This window comes from Biomphalaria glabrata, chromosome 8, assembly GCF_947242115.1.
Source record: "Biomphalaria glabrata chromosome 8, xgBioGlab47.1, whole genome shotgun sequence".
NCBI lineage: Eukaryota > Metazoa > Mollusca > Gastropoda > Planorbidae > Biomphalaria > Biomphalaria glabrata.
The window spans coordinates 40,655,552-40,674,135 of NC_074718.1; the positions used below are offsets into that span (position 1 = coordinate 40,655,552).

The 18,584-nt window shown below is 38.7% G+C and overlaps 4 protein-coding genes across 4 annotated transcripts in view; 3 read left to right on the forward strand and 1 right to left on the reverse strand.

Annotated features, from left to right (window-relative positions):
• The window catches only part of LOC106057354 (gamma-aminobutyric acid receptor subunit beta), a 220,201-nt gene that overhangs the window by 65,041 nt on the left and 136,576 nt on the right, over window positions 1-18,584 (reverse strand). The window lies entirely within an intron of this gene.
• Window positions 1,107-4,612, forward strand: LOC129927691 (uncharacterized). The gene is made up of 3 exons (XM_056037856.1): window positions 1,107-1,237; window positions 2,267-2,402; window positions 4,363-4,612. Exons 1-3 carry the CDS (start codon window positions 1,187-1,189, stop codon window positions 4,554-4,556), a joined length of 381 nt encoding a protein of 126 aa, XP_055893831.1. The 5' UTR covers window positions 1,107-1,186; the 3' UTR covers window positions 4,557-4,612.
• Window positions 5,684-11,207, forward strand: LOC129927690 (uncharacterized). The gene is made up of 3 exons (XM_056037851.1): window positions 5,684-5,871; window positions 9,026-9,161; window positions 10,891-11,207. Exons 1-3 carry the CDS (start codon window positions 5,830-5,832, stop codon window positions 11,115-11,117), a joined length of 405 nt encoding a protein of 134 aa, XP_055893826.1. The 5' UTR covers window positions 5,684-5,829; the 3' UTR covers window positions 11,118-11,207.
• On the forward strand, window positions 14,582-18,158 carry LOC106078492 (uncharacterized). Its single transcript, XM_056037850.1, has 3 exons — window positions 14,582-14,770; window positions 16,116-16,254; window positions 17,845-18,158. Exons 1-3 carry the CDS (start codon window positions 14,711-14,713, stop codon window positions 18,057-18,059), a joined length of 414 nt encoding a protein of 137 aa, XP_055893825.1. The 5' UTR covers window positions 14,582-14,710; the 3' UTR covers window positions 18,060-18,158.

Genomic DNA, 18,584 nt, shown 5'->3' on the forward strand with positions numbered 1-18,584 from the left:
ATACTTCAGTGGAAGGGCTACAAAGGAAAAGTGGAGAGATTTGGTTACACGAACTGTCATAGTACCCCTACCAAGAAAGTCAAGGCGAGGTGAGAGGTGAAAGAGATAAAGCTAGAATAGCGTCGGCTCCAAATAAAATAAGTAAAATACGTCAAAATGTCGTTCTTCACTATCACCCATCTCAGAAAGACTTGTTTTTTGAAAATACAAAACCAGTAGAGCACATCATGGGCTAAACTCAAGCTCTGGGTTAAAGAAACTTAAAAAACTCCTAAATACAGAAGGCTGAAATGAATTAGGTTGAATCATTCTGTATTCAGATAAACAAAATGGCTATTCGGACTCGGGGTAGACTGGGCTCTAGTTCCTTAGAATTTCCTAAATAAAAGCTACGACCTGTAGTTCCCAACCGTCTCTGAATTCTGTGTCTTTGTGGAAGACATTTAGTGTAAAGAGTGGTCTGGGCCTTTGCAACTATTAGCACGTTGATAATTTTCAGGAAAAGGTTGTAGCGTAACCATAATCTGCTAACGGCTGTTGTGGACAGACCTGTTACTAACCATTCGGCTACTGCACTTATACCGTATGAGGAATGACCGCATACCAACAGCCTTCATTTTTGACAAGCCTAGATGAGCGATCAAACGAGGCGCCATTTCCGGAAAATAGAAGGCAGCAGAAGGTCTTTGAAAGAGACAGCTAGAGAGCTTCATGAAGTACTGCACTCATCGTTAGTCTTCAGAATCAAATACTATGTCTTAGTAGATATGAGGAATTAGCATTTTATTTCTTAACCCATTAGTAGAGTTTATCTAACAATATACTTTAAACTCGTCTACTTTGGTTCGGCTTTCCTTGCGTTAAAATGTGTACTTCTATTTCTTTATTCAGAAACAGTAGATACATTTTAAAACAAAAACTTAAGGTCACTATATTTAACTTTTAGATTCCACACAAAAAATGGGGAAATACCTACGTAAGTAGATCTAGAACTAGAACTTTGCCATTAAAGTAGAAGTTTTAAAGAAACAAAGTGTAGAGAGCTGTTGGTCACGTTAGTTCTGGTTTCGAGGTCAGGATGATCAGTTTCTTATCTGAGGATTTGACTTACTGGTATATAACTAGTGCTACTAATGACGCTGGGCGTTAGGTAACAAACTGGACTTACTCGAGACAACTCACCAGAATGTACTTAGGACTCCTCTGGACGCTAGCTACGATTATAGTAGTCTCACAGGTAGGTCATGATGACCATTATGTTGTGGTGGTTTTAATTTTTTTGGCGGATGTAAGTGCTTGAAAGGTCTTTTTATATAGATCTAGTAAATTAGTATATATGTGGCTCCTTCTGTCTCGGAAGACAATGGATGCGCCCAGACAAGTCACTGGTATTGGCTTCTTCTTGAGTCCGGGAATATTCTGATGTGACTAGACAAGCTGATTCAAAGTTTTCCACATTTTTAGGGTTATATGATAGGTCTCAGGGTTGGCCTTAGGCCGATTTGACCGCTCCAAATTGGGCCCCGCGTTTGACAGGGACCTCGCTGATTACATTTAGCGTACCACACTGTCAATCATAGCTCTTGTCACAGGCTTTGAAAGATGTAGGACTTAAAGGGTTAACATATTTAATGTATCAAACGACTGACATAACTTTAATTAACCCACTGGCGCCTATTGCATTAGAGTTGCTTGTTGTTTAAAAAATGTTGCTACAATGATCGACTTTAAAGTAATTTAAAGAAGAAGAGCCTCGCAAGCATTCAATAAATTGGGCCCCGCAATTTGTAAGGACGACCCTGTGACGGCGAGGTTCATATCAGCACTTTCAGTTTGTCTATTCTTGCGCGAGTTCCTCCCACATAATATTATTGAGGACTTTATTGGTATGCTATGGGACCTATTTTTGGTACATTGGCAGGATTGTAACTATCTCTGGTTGTATTACCATACGATTAGCTCATACTAATTACGGTAATAGCAAGACTTTAAGCGGGTTTGGTTTTTAGGAGCATCTACACTAGGGGTTCTCAACCTGTGGATCGCGACCCCCTTGGGAGTCGATTGACGATTTGCCAGGGGTCGCCTAAGAACATCGAAAATATGGATTGTTTTTGTCTATTCTTCTATTGCTGTGGGAGGGGGTTTCGCGGCAGAGTGGGGGATTGCAAAAGGGCGTCGCCGAGCTTAAAAGGTTGAGAACCGCTGCTCTACATAATGTAACTTGCTGTTTTCTTTACGACCTCTTGACCTCTGAACATCCCAGGCACTTGTTGGCGAGAAGTGTACAGTGGACTCCCAGTGTGACCCAAGTGAGTGCTGTCAGATACTGAGTGAGTTCATGTTGGCCAGCAAGAGACAGGGCAACTCATTGACTAGTATTGTCCAGCCACTCAAACCAGGTAGATATCAATAGATGCTATATAATGTAGTGTGTGTGTGAGTGTGTTTCTATGGTGACGGTGGCCAGGGCGAAAGAGCGCTGAACCAACAAAAAGCTGAGAGAAGAAGCAGGCCTATCTGCAACTGACCAAACCCACCCGTGCCACGTAAGCGGCCGGCTTTTTATAGGAAGGATCGAACTTTATAGCCATCTTCGAGTCCATAGGAAATGAGAAATGTGCTCATCTTCGACCACGAAGGAGGATCTATATATGGCGACGGTGAGAAGAAGTTAGCGATTGGTTGGTGGCCATGCAGTGAGAATGATGCAAGATAAGCGTCGATGTGGTCAGCTATGTAAAGAATGAGGGAGAATAGTCCAGGATGCCAGAGTGTAAGGAAGTTTTTTTTTTGGTTTTTTTTTTGTAGTGAAATAGATTTCGTTCAAAATACCATTTTATATTATTACTAAAGTCTACTACATTGAATTTAACTCTAGTTTAATTTGTTTTACATTGTAATAAAAAAATTATACTTAGTACTGCTACAAAGACGTTATTTAAGCTATTTAAAGTTTTATAAGTTAAAATATCATACGCCTACAGTGGTTTGGCTGTCTACCATGGTGCTACAATTCAATAAATGCCAACTAGGGGTAGCATGATCGAATTGAGACTCTTACATATTATGTAAATATTCTAACTGGTTAAGTATTAGCTTCGTTATGAAGGGTTGGGTTTGAGTTTTTGGCACATTGGCAAAATTTAGGCCATGTCGTGCCCGTAATCCTTCAAGGGTTACTCTCCCTTCATACCACAAGAGCTAAACTTTATACAGTTATACATTAAAAGCAAGGTCTATTCACAGTTAAGATAGTAAAAATGTATTAGTTTAATAAACATCTGTTCTGTTGTAAATATTATATATGTTCACAATTTCACAAATCAAATCTTCGCAGACAACCCCACCTCTCGGACAAAACTCAGTACCTTACCAGGGTCAACACTGTCGAACAGTATTTTTCAGTTGCGTGCTCTAAAAATTTCCCCCTAATATCCTGGTATCAAGGTCTAGGCCGGTGATGCCCTCGGCTTAAGAACTAAGATGTATAGAGTTTAAAACCTTTAAGATGTAACCTAGCTACTGACAAAAAAATCATTGAGTTTCAATCTTTCATGATGTGATTTAAAAAAAAAATATGGAATGTTTCTTTCGGTGTTTTTGAGTGCCTGTGCTGACCACACCAATCCCTTGTTAACACTTGTATAATAAAAAGCGAATAGAGGTCAATTTTGTTTTTATGGTTAGTTTCTTCATAAGATGATTATTTTTTAGATCTATGCTTCAGAAGAAATATCAAACTAAAGATCATCATCTAACGTTCGTTCGGCAAGCTAGGTCCTATTGATTGTCGATACGGCATGATTCAGTATACAGTCGAATCTGGTTTATCAATCTTTGTATGTGTTTGGATGGATGGATGGATGGATGGACGGACGAACGGACGGACGGACAGACAGACAGACAGACAGACAGACAGACAGATAGATAAATAGACAGACAGACAGACAGACAGATAGATAGATAGACAGACAGACAGATAGATAGTCAAATAGTAATTATTAATGTTACAGTTAAAGATGTCGACATACACTTCCATGCGTCTTTGTTTGTGCATTTGTGCAGTGGCGTAGCTAGGGCTTTGGAGCCCCGGGTGTCTTGACATCTTTAGGGGGCCCCTGCATTTTGACATTTGGCATCATTACATAAAGGAGTGATATTTAATGTAAAAACACTTATTTAGAGGCCATCCCCAAGTGGGGGCCAGGGGGGGATTTTCAAATGTGGACCTCCCTTCCTCCCACCATAGCTACGCCACTGTGTGGTGGTGCATGTGAGACGTATGTGTTTAGTGTGTGTGTGTAGTGTGTGTTTGTGTGTAGTGTATTGTCCTTTCATCCGACACTCTCTACTTCTTAGACCCAGGGACATGCCAAAAGTACAAGGTGGAAGGAGACCCATGCAATAAGTTGGACAAAATGTATGGCGAATGCAGCTGTGCCCCTGGTACATACTGTCACGCCTATGAGATATCCACCGTGAGCGCCAGGTCATTCGTTTTCGAAAATCCTGGGGATCAGTGGATCTCAAGATGTGAAAAACAAGACGCATAACACTGCTTTTTTTTTCACTTTTCACGCAGTTGATATATGTCGATGGTAAAATAAAGTAATGAAAATAAAACTGTTATATTCATAGTATTTAGTTGTCTCATTTTTATAATACCTCTATTCAAGTTAGAAATTCATGGAACTTGGAACCAGGAACGCTGATTTCTAAAACGGCTCTAACGGTTTTCCTATAAATTTATCAGTTGATGTATATCGCTGAGAAAAGAATTACTGGCTCGTTGGTCACATGGTGAAAACTCTAGTTTGACCGTTGTAATTTTTCAAAGAAAACAAAAAAAAAAAAAAAAACTATTTAGCTGCGGTATTCTCTTCGGTCTTTACAAAAGAATTGAGACCTGCCCTAGACCAACACACATTTTTTATGTTGTAAAAATGGTTAACATATATCAGCATACAAAAAGTATGCTTTCATAAAATACAAGTGTAGTCGTTGCATTTCTTTCAAGCACGTCAGATAGATCATACATTACATACAATGTACTTTAAAACGTAGAACTGGAAATCAATCTTTTGTGAAATGGGATGTGTAAGCAAGGTGTAGTTAATGTGTAACTCACATGTCGCTCGTGTGTAAGTAAAAACAACATACATTTAATGTGTAGTTAGTGATGTAAGTGTGTAGTGTTTGGAAAATAAAGGGGATTTATCTGGGTCACATAGTCTTATTCATTTAAGATTATGATAAAAGATAGCAACGATATTTCTGAAACGGGGCAGGAAGGAAAGGGAGCGTAAAAAGAAATTCGGAGATAAGAGTTATTCTTCCCACTGTCCTAACAGTTTTCCTATCATTTTGATTCGATGTTGACAGTAAAACAACATAGCATTGAACACAGGGAGATCATCTTAGAAACAAGTTTTGTTTTCAGTTTGTAAAATTTGCATATAATGTCACGGAAATACTTAATAAGTGTCTTTAAGTAAGTGACGATGTATCACTAGCTACAGGGCTCCAATAAATAACAATGATGAGATTTATTGTGTATAATTAGAACGAGCTAACATGTTAGAGAACGCCCCCAGCCAGCCTACGTCTCAACGACAACAGAAGACAAGAAACTGATTTGATAAGTAACGGAATACGAAGGATCATAACAGAGTCTCATGAGAATATCCGGTAGAATTTGAAAACGGTCCGATCGGTGAGTCTGTCATTAAAACATAATTACTCGGTCTAGATGAATAAAGCAACTCGTCTTGGCATTCAAGTCTTCAATGTAAAGATCTTCAGCAAGAGGTAATTGGAAAATTCACTATGACAACCATACTTCGGACATTTTTATGTTTTGCTGTCTGCGTAAGTGTTGACTAATAAACTGTATTGGCTAGTATAGTGTAAAATGTATTGGGTATAATTACATTATTTTTATGGACATTTGTGAAACAACTAAGATCTAGCAGAAAATTAATCAAATTTTGAAAGTTTTTTTTTTAGTTTAATTTTTTTCCGGTCATCATTCGAAAAAAAGTAACCTATGGTATCTCACAGAATTTTTAAAATGTATTCCTTCTCTGAAATCATGTACAGAGCAGATTTTCGTTCTACGAAATATCATAGAACAAAGTCTTGAGTACCAACAACGGTTAACGATCAGTTTCGTGGACTTCAAAAAAAGCGTTTGATAGTGTCCACCGAGAATCACTATGGAAAATAGTTAGAGAATACGGTATCCCAGAAAAATTCGTCCAGATCCTACTACGAGGACGTCCCTGTTTGCGCTTTCCTTGTTTTGGCTTCCATGTTATCGCAACTCTTGGTGTGCGTAATTCATTTTGACGTAGAACATGTCCCGCAAACCTCATGCGACGCTCAGTCACAACCTCACTAAGTGTTCGACTCCCAGTTCGGCATAGGATTTCCTTGTTTGAGACCCGATCTGTGTAACTGACTCCCAAAATCCGTCTCAGCCATCTCTGTTGAGCCACATTTAGTCTTTTCTCAATTTTTACAGATGACTTCCACGTCTCACATGCATATGTAGCAGTTGGAATGACGATTGTGTTGAGAAGATGTATTTTTGTCTCGAGTCCAATGGCTTGGCTATCCAAATAGGCTGCAGACTTTGGAAAATGCTCTCTGCCTTTCCTATTTGGCACGCTACATCATGGTAAGCATCTCCATCATTTGTTATGATGTTGCCAAGGTACGTGAACTTGTCCAGCTCTTCAAGCTTTGATTCGCCAAGTCTGACGGGGACACCCTTTGCCTTATATCCCACTCGCATAATTTTAGTCTTATCCAAGTTTATGCGGAGGCCAATTTTGGATGCCTCTCTGTCTAGGCTCTTCGGCCTTTTCTTGAATGCATTTATTTGTAGCCCCGAGTAGTGCAACATCATCAGCAAAGTCCAAGTCCGTCAATCGGAGTTGTTCATGCCATGGAATACCAAAGGCAGGCTGGTTCATTGCTCTCCTCATTATGTAGTCGATGGCTAGGAGGAAAAGGAAGGGAGATAAGATGCACCCCTGTCTCACACCTGTCTCGATGGTAAAAAACTCTGTTGTTCCCTCTTCTGTTTTAATGCAGCAACTAGACTCCTTCATGGAGGACCTCAGAACAGTGGACACCAGGTGGGAGAAGGCCTCAGACATTGCCAATGAAAGATCTTTATGGAGACAGCTTGCCGCCCAATGCGCCGAACGGCGCGGGAGGACCTAAGTCTAAGTCTTTCTCTGAGAATGTTGTCATTGGGTTATTAATTACCTGACAGCACAAACCTGAACAATTACTAAAAGAAAAATCACAAGTAAAGAGATTCAAGCCCTACATATTCACAGGTAGTAAGTGCCACAAGCAGAGCCGGATTGACGACCTTGTAGCCACCAACGACCTCAAACTCATAAGGGGACCTCCACCGAATAATTTTTTCTTTCAAATTTTTAAACTAATAATAAAAAAGTAAGAAAAAGAGAAAAATAAATAGCATTGAGTGCACAAGTATTGTCATGTGTCATTAGTCTATCATTTATCAAGATCATTAAAGTTTTCCTAAAGAGGAAAAGGACACCCTATAACAAAGTCTGACTAGGGCTACTAAATTCAGAACTGTAAAAGATAAATAGTCTCATAGAGATAAAGAAGTCAAAACGATATGAAGAAATGTGGTGTCGATTTAATGGAACCTAATAGTAGCCCGAGAAAGTACAAAGATGGTTGAACTTTTGAAATGAGACAATGTCAAGGACTCCGCATACGACGTGGCCAGTTGCCAGTTAAAAGTTCATTTGGCCTAAAATAAATTCTACATGCCAGCTTGCAGATGTGATTTTACAGTGCTAAAAAGTGCTACACAATTGTTGGATGGTTTATTGAAACAGTTCGCTTATGGTTCGCTTATCAATAATTGATTATTTCGCACACCAGATAACCCAAAAAGTTTGATATTTTTAGATTTCCCTTGGCAATCAAATATTGGAATAGAACTGATCTGTCGGACCCAAACATTTCACATGTTACATTTGAGTGAATGCGTATTGTGTTTCTATAGTTTTACTGTATCTTTTAAGGCAAAAATTGTAAGACAAACTTTTTTTATGGATAATAATAAGCATGGGCAGGATTTTTTTTTCTGATGGGGGGGGGGAGGATTACCCGTGATACAAAGTCCTTTCAACATCTATCAGAGCATCATTAAGTTCTTCGAAGGCAGTATTTACAGATAAGAATAGCGATCGTCAGCTGAACTAATCGCCCTGGTTTGATCAAAGAGAGATGCCGTGGATAATCAAGATTTCTGATTATACTACCACACATGTGTTACACACACATCATCATATACCTAAATCTTGAACGTGGTAACTGTGCACGCATGTATCTATTATTCAATGTAAACATTGATGAGAAAGGACAATGAGATAAAATTTTAAAGTGCTCCGTTTCTCAATAAATACGCAAACTTTTAGATCCATTAATATTGAAGTTGGTGAAAACAAAAAGGTCTCCGATCGCGGGGGCCCCCTCAGACGCGGGGCCTGGCGCGGTTGCCTCACCTGCCACACCCTAAGGCCGCTACTGCTCATAGAAACTGGTGGCTGATTTATGCTTTAGTATTATATTGAAGAGTGGGTTTTATCTTTAAAAAATTTCGGCCAGGGTTTAATTAAAATCGAAATCCCCCTTAAGTATGCTCTTGGAATTCGGAGATTTTCGTTTGCATTATATTTTTTGTTTGTTTTGTTTTATAGAACTAGAAAACTCCCTCTTCGCTGCCCTGGGGCAAGTGATGGTTTAATATTAATATCTCACCTAAAATAAACAAAATTAAAGCAAAAAATCTGTCACAAAAATCAATCCCCCTTACGGGGGGAGGAGAGTTTTATTTCGGGGGGGGGGGGAAGGATTGAACCCCAAGAACCCCCCGGCTACGCCCAAGAAGATTATTATTATTTATTATTTTGAAGATCTAGTACACTATAATTATTTGTGACATTATTTCCTACTTTTGTTTCAGTTTGTACAGCAGGCAGTGGGCTCTGTGGGTATAAACTGTAATGAGACCAGCCAATGTGAGCCAGGAGAGTGCTGCCAGAAGTCACGTCTATATCCATTAATGAGCAGACGAGATGCTGACTACGATGACAATCCCAGTAAGTTTTACAAGGCAATAGTTTTCAGCATTTTCTTTCAAATAATACATGTTTTAAAAATTCAATAATAGAGTTCATTTCACTCCCTGCACTCGCGACATAACACGTCCTGCACTCGTGACATAGTCTCAAACGTCCTGCTCTCGAGACATATTCTCAAACTTCCTGCACTCGTGACATATTCTCAAACTTCCTGCACTCGTGACATAGTCTCAAACGTCCTGCACTCGTGACATAGTCTCAAACTTCCTGCACTCGTGACATATTCTCAAACGTCCTGCACTCGTGACATAGTCTCAAACGTCCTGCACTCGTGACATAGTCTCAAACTTCCTGCACTCGTGACATAGTCTCAAACGTCCTGCACTCGTGACATAGTCTCAAACTTCCTGCACTCGTGACATATTCTCAAACGTCCTGCACTCGTGACATAGTCTCAAACGTCCTGCACTCGTGACATAGTCTCAAACTTCCTGCACTCGTGACATATTCTCAAACTTCCTGCACTCGTGACATAGTCCCAAACTTCCTGCACTCGTGACATATTCTCAAACTTCCTGCACTCGTGACATAGTCTCAAACTTCCTGCACTCGTGACATAGTCTCAAACTTCCTGCACTCGTGACATAGTCTCAAACGTCCTGCACTCGTGACATAGTCTCAAACGTCCTGCACTCGTGACATAATCTCAAACGTCCTGCACTCGTGACATATTCTCAAACTTCCTGCACTCGTGACATAGTCTCAAACGTCCTGCACTCGTGACATAGTCTCAAACGTCCTGCACTCGTGACATAGTCTCAAACGTCCTGCACTCGTGACATATTCTCAAACGTCCTGCACTCGTGACATAGTCTCAAACTTCCTGCACTCGTGACATAGTCTCAAACTTCCTGCACTCGTGACATAGTCTCAAACTTCCTGCACTCGTGACATAGTCTCAAACGTCCTGCACTTGTGAGATAGTCTCAAACGTCCTGCACTCGTGACATAGTCTCAAACGTCCTGCACTCGTGACATAGTCTCAAACGTCCTGCACTCGTGACATAGTCTCAAACTTCCTGCACTCGTGACATAGTCTCAAACGTCCTGCACTCGTGACTCGTGACATAGTCTCAAACTTCCTATGTATGTATATATGTATTTCCTTCTTGTATATATGTATTTCCTTCTTGTATATATGTATTTCCTTCTTGTATGTATGTATTCCCTTCTTGTATGTATGTATTTCCTTCTTGTATGTATGTATTTCCTACTTGTATGTATGTATTCCCTTCTTGTATGTATGTATTTCCTTCTTGTATGTATATATTTATTTCCTTCTTGTATGTATATATTTATTTCCTTCTTGTATGTATGTATTTATGTCCTTGTTGTATGTATGTATTTATTCCCTTCTTGTATATATGTATTTATTTCCTTCTTGTATGTATGTATTTATTTCCATCTGGTATGTATGTATTTATTTCCTTGTTGTATGTATGTATTTATTCCCTTCTTGTATGTATGTATTTATTTCCTTCTTGTATGTATGTATTTATTCCCTTCTTGTATGTATGTTTTTATTCCCTTCTTGTATGTATGTATTTATTTCCTAGTTGTATATATGTATTTATTCCCTTCTTATATGTATGTATTTATTTCTTCTTGTATGTATGTATTTTTTCCCTTCTTGTATGTATGTATTTATTCCCTTCGTAAATGTATGTATTTCGTCTGGTCGCCACAGGACATCCTGGAGTCTGTGCTCAATACTTGCGGCTAGGCGATATTTGTAATTCCTATGACGAATATAACGGCTTTTGTGGTTGTGAGCCAGGAACAGAATGCCAGACACACAAAGTGACACTAAAGAAAAGAAGGTTCTCACGATCTCGTGAAAATGGGTTTGCTCAGAAATGCAGTAAAACAGAAACAACCACTAAGATACCTGAGCTCAGTTATAGAACGAATTGATATGTATGAATTGAACTCCCAATAAAGGTTACAATTTTAAAAAATACATCCATTATTCTTTTCAGTATTGTTTCCCTTTGAATAAATAAAAGTATTTTCGACAACATTAGAATTCTTGTTTTTTTTTTTTCTTTTTTCTTGGTTTTGAGGTTTCTGCATATTGCATAGACATATACTCTCGTCAACGAGATAAATTATTATTCTCTAATTTGAATATGCTTTTTAAATAAAAAAAAAAATAATACAAGAAAACAATGAACGTTGTGGTTCTGTTCAACACACGCCCTTCTTTTTTTTTTCCTTTTCCAAAAATTTAATTAAATATTTGGGAACTTCTGTGTTAAAGAATGTAAACAAATACCCATATACCCAATCTGTGCATTAAAAAAAGGACACATAAATTCTTTACTAAAATATTTTTTTTTTTGTTCGGAACAGGACTCGTAAAATAAGGGGGGTAAATCAATCTACTAATTATTAAATCCCATAGCATCGCTTCTGATATAGATTTTAATCGATATCATAAATTAATATTATAAATATCTATCCAGTTATATGGTTCTCTTCATGGCTCAACAGTTCGGATACCAAGAAGTAAAGGAAAGATCTTTTTTTTTTTTATTTCTGCAATCCGTACTAGAGTTACTGCACGAGAAAAAAAAAAGGGGGGGGGGAGAACAAGTTGTATTCACCCGTCACTAAATAGCAGTGCCGGACTTAACCATTTTGACTAGGAAGTCATGGAAAGATCCCTCTTTTATTTATTTCTACCTCACGTAACTTTAGCGGCGAAAAAAAGGGGGGGGGGGGAGGAACAAGTAATTTATTCTGTATTCACCCGTCACTAAACAGTAGGGCTAGACTTAACCAATGTGGAGCCCTATGCGAAACGGCCTTCGCGTGTCCCAGTTTAGGATAAACGGATAATGTGAAACTAAATTCGTCTTAGCATTTTATTCATTTTTTACTACGTACAGAATTACTTTACGAGCCTTGAGTGTAGCGAAGTAATACAGTATATCATAAAAATTCTATTTCCTACATAGATCACGCTCAATAGCAAAAATTACCAAATATTTCAATTTATCTGCGAGAATTGTTGACCTCAAGTAATTCTTCATTAGTCTGAGGTGCGAGAAGCTTCTTTTACCAGATTACACAATTACGTGTATTGCATAATGCGTAGAACTTGCGTTTTCCATATTGAATGACACCCCAAAATGACACTTTTTCTCTATATATTTCAGGAGATTCGTATGTTTTCAAAAGATTTTAACAATTTCCGAAGATTTACAGGACTTTTCCGTAATTTTTTGCAATTTCACGAGATTTCCAGGAGCCCCTGGTAAATCAGAAGCGGCGGGAAATCAGTTATAAGTAATACAATGGTTTTAATTTAATAATTTACACCTAGAATTAGCGCGGGTCTTATGAAAGTGCGGGGCCCACAGCGGTGGCATAGGTTTCAGTGGCCTAATGTCTGCCCTGCAAAAAAGCGGCGTATGGTACGCCGTGGGTCGACTAGTTATATATATATATATGGAAAGATATGCAGACACGCAGAGACACACGACACAAAGACACACACTGTCACAGATAGATATAGACACGCACATATAGACCTACACACACAAACACACACGTTCACATGACAAACATGTCAAAGTTCAGAAAAATCACAGACGTATCAAGTACAAACAGTGGATCAAAACATTGACACCAATATGGCAATCCCTGCATCACAATCGTTACTATGACGTACATGATTAACATTTGATGACAGATATTATAGTTCTCATGTTTACTTTGTCAAACCTATAATTAAAGGGAGGTTACCTAGTAAATGGATTAGTAAGACACCGAGTTGTCATTCTTACTCTCCGTGGGAATATTAGTACAATTTTTTCCCCTTCTTTTAAGCATAAGAAATGAGGATTTAAAGTTGGGGTAATTTTCCAGAATACACACACACACACACACATATACTTGGATGATGGTCAGTATTGGACACATACTTACTGCCACACACACATTTATGCTCACTTAAAACATACACAAATAGGCCTACAGTAGAGTAGCAAGATATCCTTGCAGCCAGATTCATGACTAATGAATACATTTTTTTTTAATGTTATGCTACTCAGAGGATTTATCCTTACACACACACACGCACAATAATAGATGACCTCTATTACCTTAAAAAAAAAAAGAAAAAGCGAAGAAATATCAATTTTAAAAGAAAAGTGACCCTGGTACCAACAGTGCTTTAAAGCTTGAAACCCACAATTGGTAACTATAAAACCTTCTATTTTCGAAAGTTCGCCAGTGAAACATAAAACCCATTGGCTACCCACTTTAAAAAGCAATCGCAGTAATAATAGCACACTCCCTCTCTCCGCTCCCCCCACTTGCCCACTGGTCCAGACAAGCGTTAAAAAAACAAACTATTGTTACAAATATTTCCAACCGCACAGATTTATTATTGTTAGACCAGATGACCAGATCTATCACAAATTTAATCAATGGCTGGTCCAAACTTTACAGACAACCTCACTTAATATAAGCTATGTTTCTCTATAAAGCATTTTTCACATTTTCCGTACAGAATGAGATGTGACTAAAAAGGCGATTTCGGACCGTCCAAGTTTTCCACAGTGATTCTGAATGTCCCTGTTTTCCAGGGCTATCTAATAGGGCAGCTTTCTTTTCCATCCTTGTTTCTAAAGCAGCTTCATGTCTTTAGCTCTCGGCGAGGTTCGTACCACCACGTAGCTGTCTGTCTTCAAGCTGTCTCCAATCTTGCACGAGTTCCTTCCACATATTTTCATTGATGCCTGGCTTGCAGACAATCTCAGTAGGTTGATTTTGGGTGTCCGTTAGAATGACATGTCCAAGCCAACGTAGAATCAAAAGAGCATAGACACTGTGAGTATTGGCCAGTTTATAAACTTCCCTGTTTGGAGACACGATCCATCTGGGACAGTGTTTCTCAAACCTTTGACCTCTGTGTACCCCTGTTATAATTTTTACAATGCTGAGCACCCCTTGCCTCCTCCCCAGACCAAACTTTAATTTATGAACAGAACATAATATATGGGTATTTAAAACAAAAATCAGCATAATTAATGAAGCGAACGAAGCGTAACCCATCGACGTCTTCCTGCACTTTGGGAAACACCGACCAAGAAGATACACATTATGCAACGCAATCAGAAGTGGAGGTAAGTGTTATTCTTCCCACTATCTCAACAGTTTTCTTACCATTGTGATTTGTCTATTAAGATAGAACAAAACAGCATTGAGCAAAGGGAGATCATCTTAAAAACAAGTTTTTTTTTCAGTTTGTAATATTTACATATAATGTCATGGAAGTACTTAATACGTGTCTTTAAGTAGGTAATGATGCATCACTATCTACAAGGCTCCAATAAATAACAATGATGAGATTTGTTGTGTATAATTAGCACGAGCTAACGCCCTCAGCCAGACTACGTCTCGTTGAGTCTGTCATTAAAACATAACTACTCAGTCTAGATAAATAAAGCAACTCGGCTTGGCATTCAAGTTTCTGCTGTTCAAATTTTCAGTAAGAGATGTTTGGGAAATTTACTATGACAACCATACTTCTGACATTTTTGTGTCTTGCTGCTTGCGTAAGTGTTGACTTATAATGTGTATAGACTAGTATAGTGTAAAGTGTATTGGATATAATTACATTATTTTTACCAATATTTTGTGAAACAACTATGATCTAGTTGGAAATTAATCAACTTTGAAAAGTTGCTTTTAAGTTTAATTTCTTTTTCTGGTCACCCTATTCGAAAAAAAAAATAATTGTAACCTACGGTAGTGACCATTACAATGTATTCCTCCTCTGTGGGTACCTGACAGCACAAACCCGAACAATTACTGAAACAATAATCACAAGTAAAGAGATTCAAGCCCTACATATTCACAGGTAGTAAGTGATACAACCAGAACCGGATTGACGACAGTGTAGCTAGCTCAGGCAACCCATTCCATGCTCTAATAGCACTAGGGAAGAAGGAGCATTTGTACAAATTTGTCCTAGCATATGGAACGAGAAATGTGTCTGTATCTTTGTGTCTTTCTGGGTATTTTATTAAATTTTGTTTTTGTATTTGAAGATTATGGTTCAGTGTTTTATGTATAATTGCAACTTTGCTTTTGAAGTGAGACAAAGTCAAGGACGCCGTATTGAAAGATACGGCATTGCCAGTTGCCAGTTAAAGTATATTTGGCCTATATTCTAATTTTACAAGCACAAGTAAGCTTGCAGATTTGATTTGACAGTGCTGAAAAGTGCTAAACAATTATAAGATGGTCTATTGAAAGAGTTCGCTTAACAATAATTGAGTATCTCGTGCACTGTAGAGATGTCCATATATGGTTCGAGATGACTTACATCCCTTTTATGAACCATGTGACCCGGGAGTCCCCCCTGCGACAAGATGATCATTTAAACACACCCGTCTGGTCGTGGGACACGGTCCCTCGAGCCAACTGCAAGGGTTCCCCCGACACATGCGAGGCCGGAGACCGAGCCCAAGGGAGCCTTCCATATGTCTATACTGTCCCACTGACCCCGTGGGGGGAATCATCACCGCCCGTATAGACCCCGTTGGGGAACGAAGCAATGGGGGTCTCGGACTGGTTAGCAAGCCTTTCTCACATCCCCACCTCGTGGAAGTACACTCGCTAGAGCATACAGTGGTAGCTCACCGGGAGTCATGTTTGCTCTCGTTCTTGGCCTTTCTGCTTCTCCGGGCGGACGTTTCAAAGGAGGTGCCACGTTGAGGCGACGGGAGCATTTCCTCCAGTAACCCTAAAAGTTTGAATGCAAACATTGTAAGACAAACTTCTTTATGGGTAATAAAGATTATTGTTATTTATTATTTCGAAAATCTCCAATAATGATTTTAAAAAAATCTAGTACACTATAAGTATTTGTGACCTTATTTCCTACTTGTGTTTCAGTTTGTACAGCAGGCAGAGGGCTCGGTGGGTATGAACTGTAATGAGATCAGCCAATGTGAGCAAGGAGAGTGCTGCCAGAAGTCACGTCTATATCCAATAGTGAGCAGACGAGATGCTGACATCTACGATGACAATCCCAGTAAGTTTTAAAAAGCAATAGTTTTCAGCATTTTCTTTCAAATAATAGATGCAATGTTTTAAAAATTCAATAATAGAGTTCATTTCACTCCCTGCATTCGTGACATAGTCTCAAACGTCCTTCACTCCTGACATAGTCTCAAACTTCCTGCACTCGTGACATAGTCTCAAACTTCCTGCACTTGTGACATAGTCTCAAACTTCCTGCACTCGTGACATAGTCTCAAACTTCCTGCACTCGTGACATAGTCTCAAACGTCCTGCACTCGTGACATAGTCTCAAACTTCCTGCACTCGTGACATAGTCTCAAACTTCCTGCACTTGTGACATAGTCTCAAACTTCCTGCACTCGTGACATAGTCTCAAACTTCCTGCACTCGTGACATAGTCTCAAACGTCCTGCACTCGTGACATAGTCTCAAACGTCCTGCACTCGTGACATAGTCTCAAACTTCCTGCACTTGTGACATAGTCTCAAACTTCCTGCACTCGTGACATATTCTCAAACTTCCTGCACTCGTGACATAGTCCCAAACTTCCTGCACTCGTGACATATTCTCAAACTTCCTGCACTCGTGACATAGTCTCAAACTTCCTGCACTCGTGACATAGTCTCAAACTTCCTGCACTCGTGACATAGTCTCAAACGTCCTGCACTCGTGACATAGTCTCAAACGTCCTGCACTCGTGACATAATCTCAAACGTCCTGCACTCGTGACATATTCTCAAACTTCCTGCACTCGTGACATAGTCTCAAACGTCCTGCACTCGTGACATAGTCTCAAACGTCCTGCACTCGTGACATAGTCTCAAACGTCCTGCACTCGTGACATATTCTCAAACGTCCTGCACTCGTGACATAGTCTCAAACTTCCTGCACTCGTGACATAGTCTCAAACTTCCTGCACTCGTGACATAGTCTCAAACTTCCTGCACTCGTGACATAGTCTCAAACGTCCTGCACTTGTGAGATAGTCTCAAACGTCCTGCACTCGTGACATAGTCTCAAACGTCCTGCACTCGTGACATAGTCTCAAACGTCCTGCACTCGTGACATAGTCTCAAACTTCCTGCACTCGTGACATAGTCTCAAACGTCCTGCACTCGTGACTCGTGACATAGTCTCAAACTTCCTATGTATGTATATATGTATTTCCTTCTTGTATATATGTATTTCCTTCTTGTATATATGTATTTCCTTCTTGTATGTATGTATTCCCTTCTTGTATGTATGTATTTCCTTCTTGTATGTATGTATTTCCTACTTGTATGTATGTATTCCCTTCTTGTATGTATGTATTTCCTTCTTGTATGTATATATTTATTTCCTTCTTGTATGTATATATTTATTTCCTTCTTGTATGTATGTATTTATGTCCTTGTTGTATGTATGTATTTATTCCCTTCTTGTATATATGTATTTATTTCCTTCTTGTATGTATGTATTTATTTCCTTGTTGTATGTATGTATTTATTTCCTTGTTGTATGTATGTATTTCTTTCCTTGTTGTATGTATGTATTTATTTCCTTGTTGTATGTATGCATTTATTCCCTTCTTGTATGTATGCATTTCGCCTCTTCGCCACAGAACTGCCTGGAGTCTGTGCTCAATACAAGCGGCTGGGCGCTCCTTGTGATCCGTTTGACAAACCAAACGGCTATTGTAGTTGTGAGCCAGGAACAGAATGCCAGGAACACAAAGTGACACTAAAGAAAAGAAGGTTCTCACGATCTTTACCTCCCGGGATTGTTATGAAATGCAGTAAAACAGAAACAACCACTAAGACACCTGAGCACTGTTAAATATATAAGAATTAAAATCGCAATGAAAGCTACTAAGATACAGATTATCTAAAAATCCATAATTCTTTCCCGTGTACGTCATAGCCAAAAGTAAATAAAAGTATTTTGAAATTAGAATTCTTGTCAGTTTTTTTCTTGGTTTTGAGTTTTTTGCATATTCCATAGACATATACTCTGGTTAACGAGATAAATAATTATTATTAGCTAATTTGAATATGTTTTTAAAATAAATAATACAAAGAAAACAATGAACGTCATGGTTCTGTTCTTTTTTTCCTTTTCCAAAAAGTAATTAAATACTTGAGAACTTCTATGTTAGAGAATGTAAATAAATTCCCATAGATCCAATCCGTGCATTAAAAAGATTTTAAAAGTAAGGTAGATTATGGTGTAAGGAGTAAATCTACAAATTATTAAATCCCTTAGCATCACTTCTGATTTAGATTTTAATCGATAGCATAAATTAATATTATAAATATTATCTATATCTATATGGGGAGATATTCAGAAATGCACACACTGTTA

What these genes read in the sequence shown, in the direction of transcription:
- LOC129927691 (XM_056037856.1), top strand. Translation starts at nt 1,187, where the DNA reads ATGTACTTAGGACTCCTCTGGACGCTAGCTACGATTATAGTAGTCTCA. An exon ending in CGATTATAGTAGTCTCACAG is followed by an intron (nt 1,238 to 2,266) that starts GTAGGTCATGAT and finishes TGAACATCCCAG; the next exon opens with GCACTTGTTGGCGAGAAGTG. An exon ending in TGTCCAGCCACTCAAACCAG is followed by an intron (nt 2,403 to 4,362) that starts GTAGATATCAAT and finishes TCTACTTCTTAG; the next exon opens with ACCCAGGGACATGCCAAAAG.
- LOC106078492 (XM_056037850.1), top strand. Translation starts at nt 14,711, where the DNA reads ATGTTTGGGAAATTTACTATGACAACCATACTTCTGACATTTTTGTGT. An exon ending in TTTTGTGTCTTGCTGCTTGC is followed by an intron (nt 14,771 to 16,115) that starts GTAAGTGTTGAC and finishes CTTGTGTTTCAG; the next exon opens with TTTGTACAGCAGGCAGAGGG. An exon ending in CATCTACGATGACAATCCCA is followed by an intron (nt 16,255 to 17,844) that starts GTAAGTTTTAAA and finishes TCTTCGCCACAG; the next exon opens with AACTGCCTGGAGTCTGTGCT.
- LOC129927690 (XM_056037851.1), top strand. Translation starts at nt 5,830, where the DNA reads ATGACAACCATACTTCGGACATTTTTATGTTTTGCTGTCTGC. An exon ending in TTTTATGTTTTGCTGTCTGC is followed by an intron (nt 5,872 to 9,025) that starts GTAAGTGTTGAC and finishes CTTTTGTTTCAG; the next exon opens with TTTGTACAGCAGGCAGTGGG. An exon ending in TGACTACGATGACAATCCCA is followed by an intron (nt 9,162 to 10,890) that starts GTAAGTTTTACA and finishes TGGTCGCCACAG; the next exon opens with GACATCCTGGAGTCTGTGCT.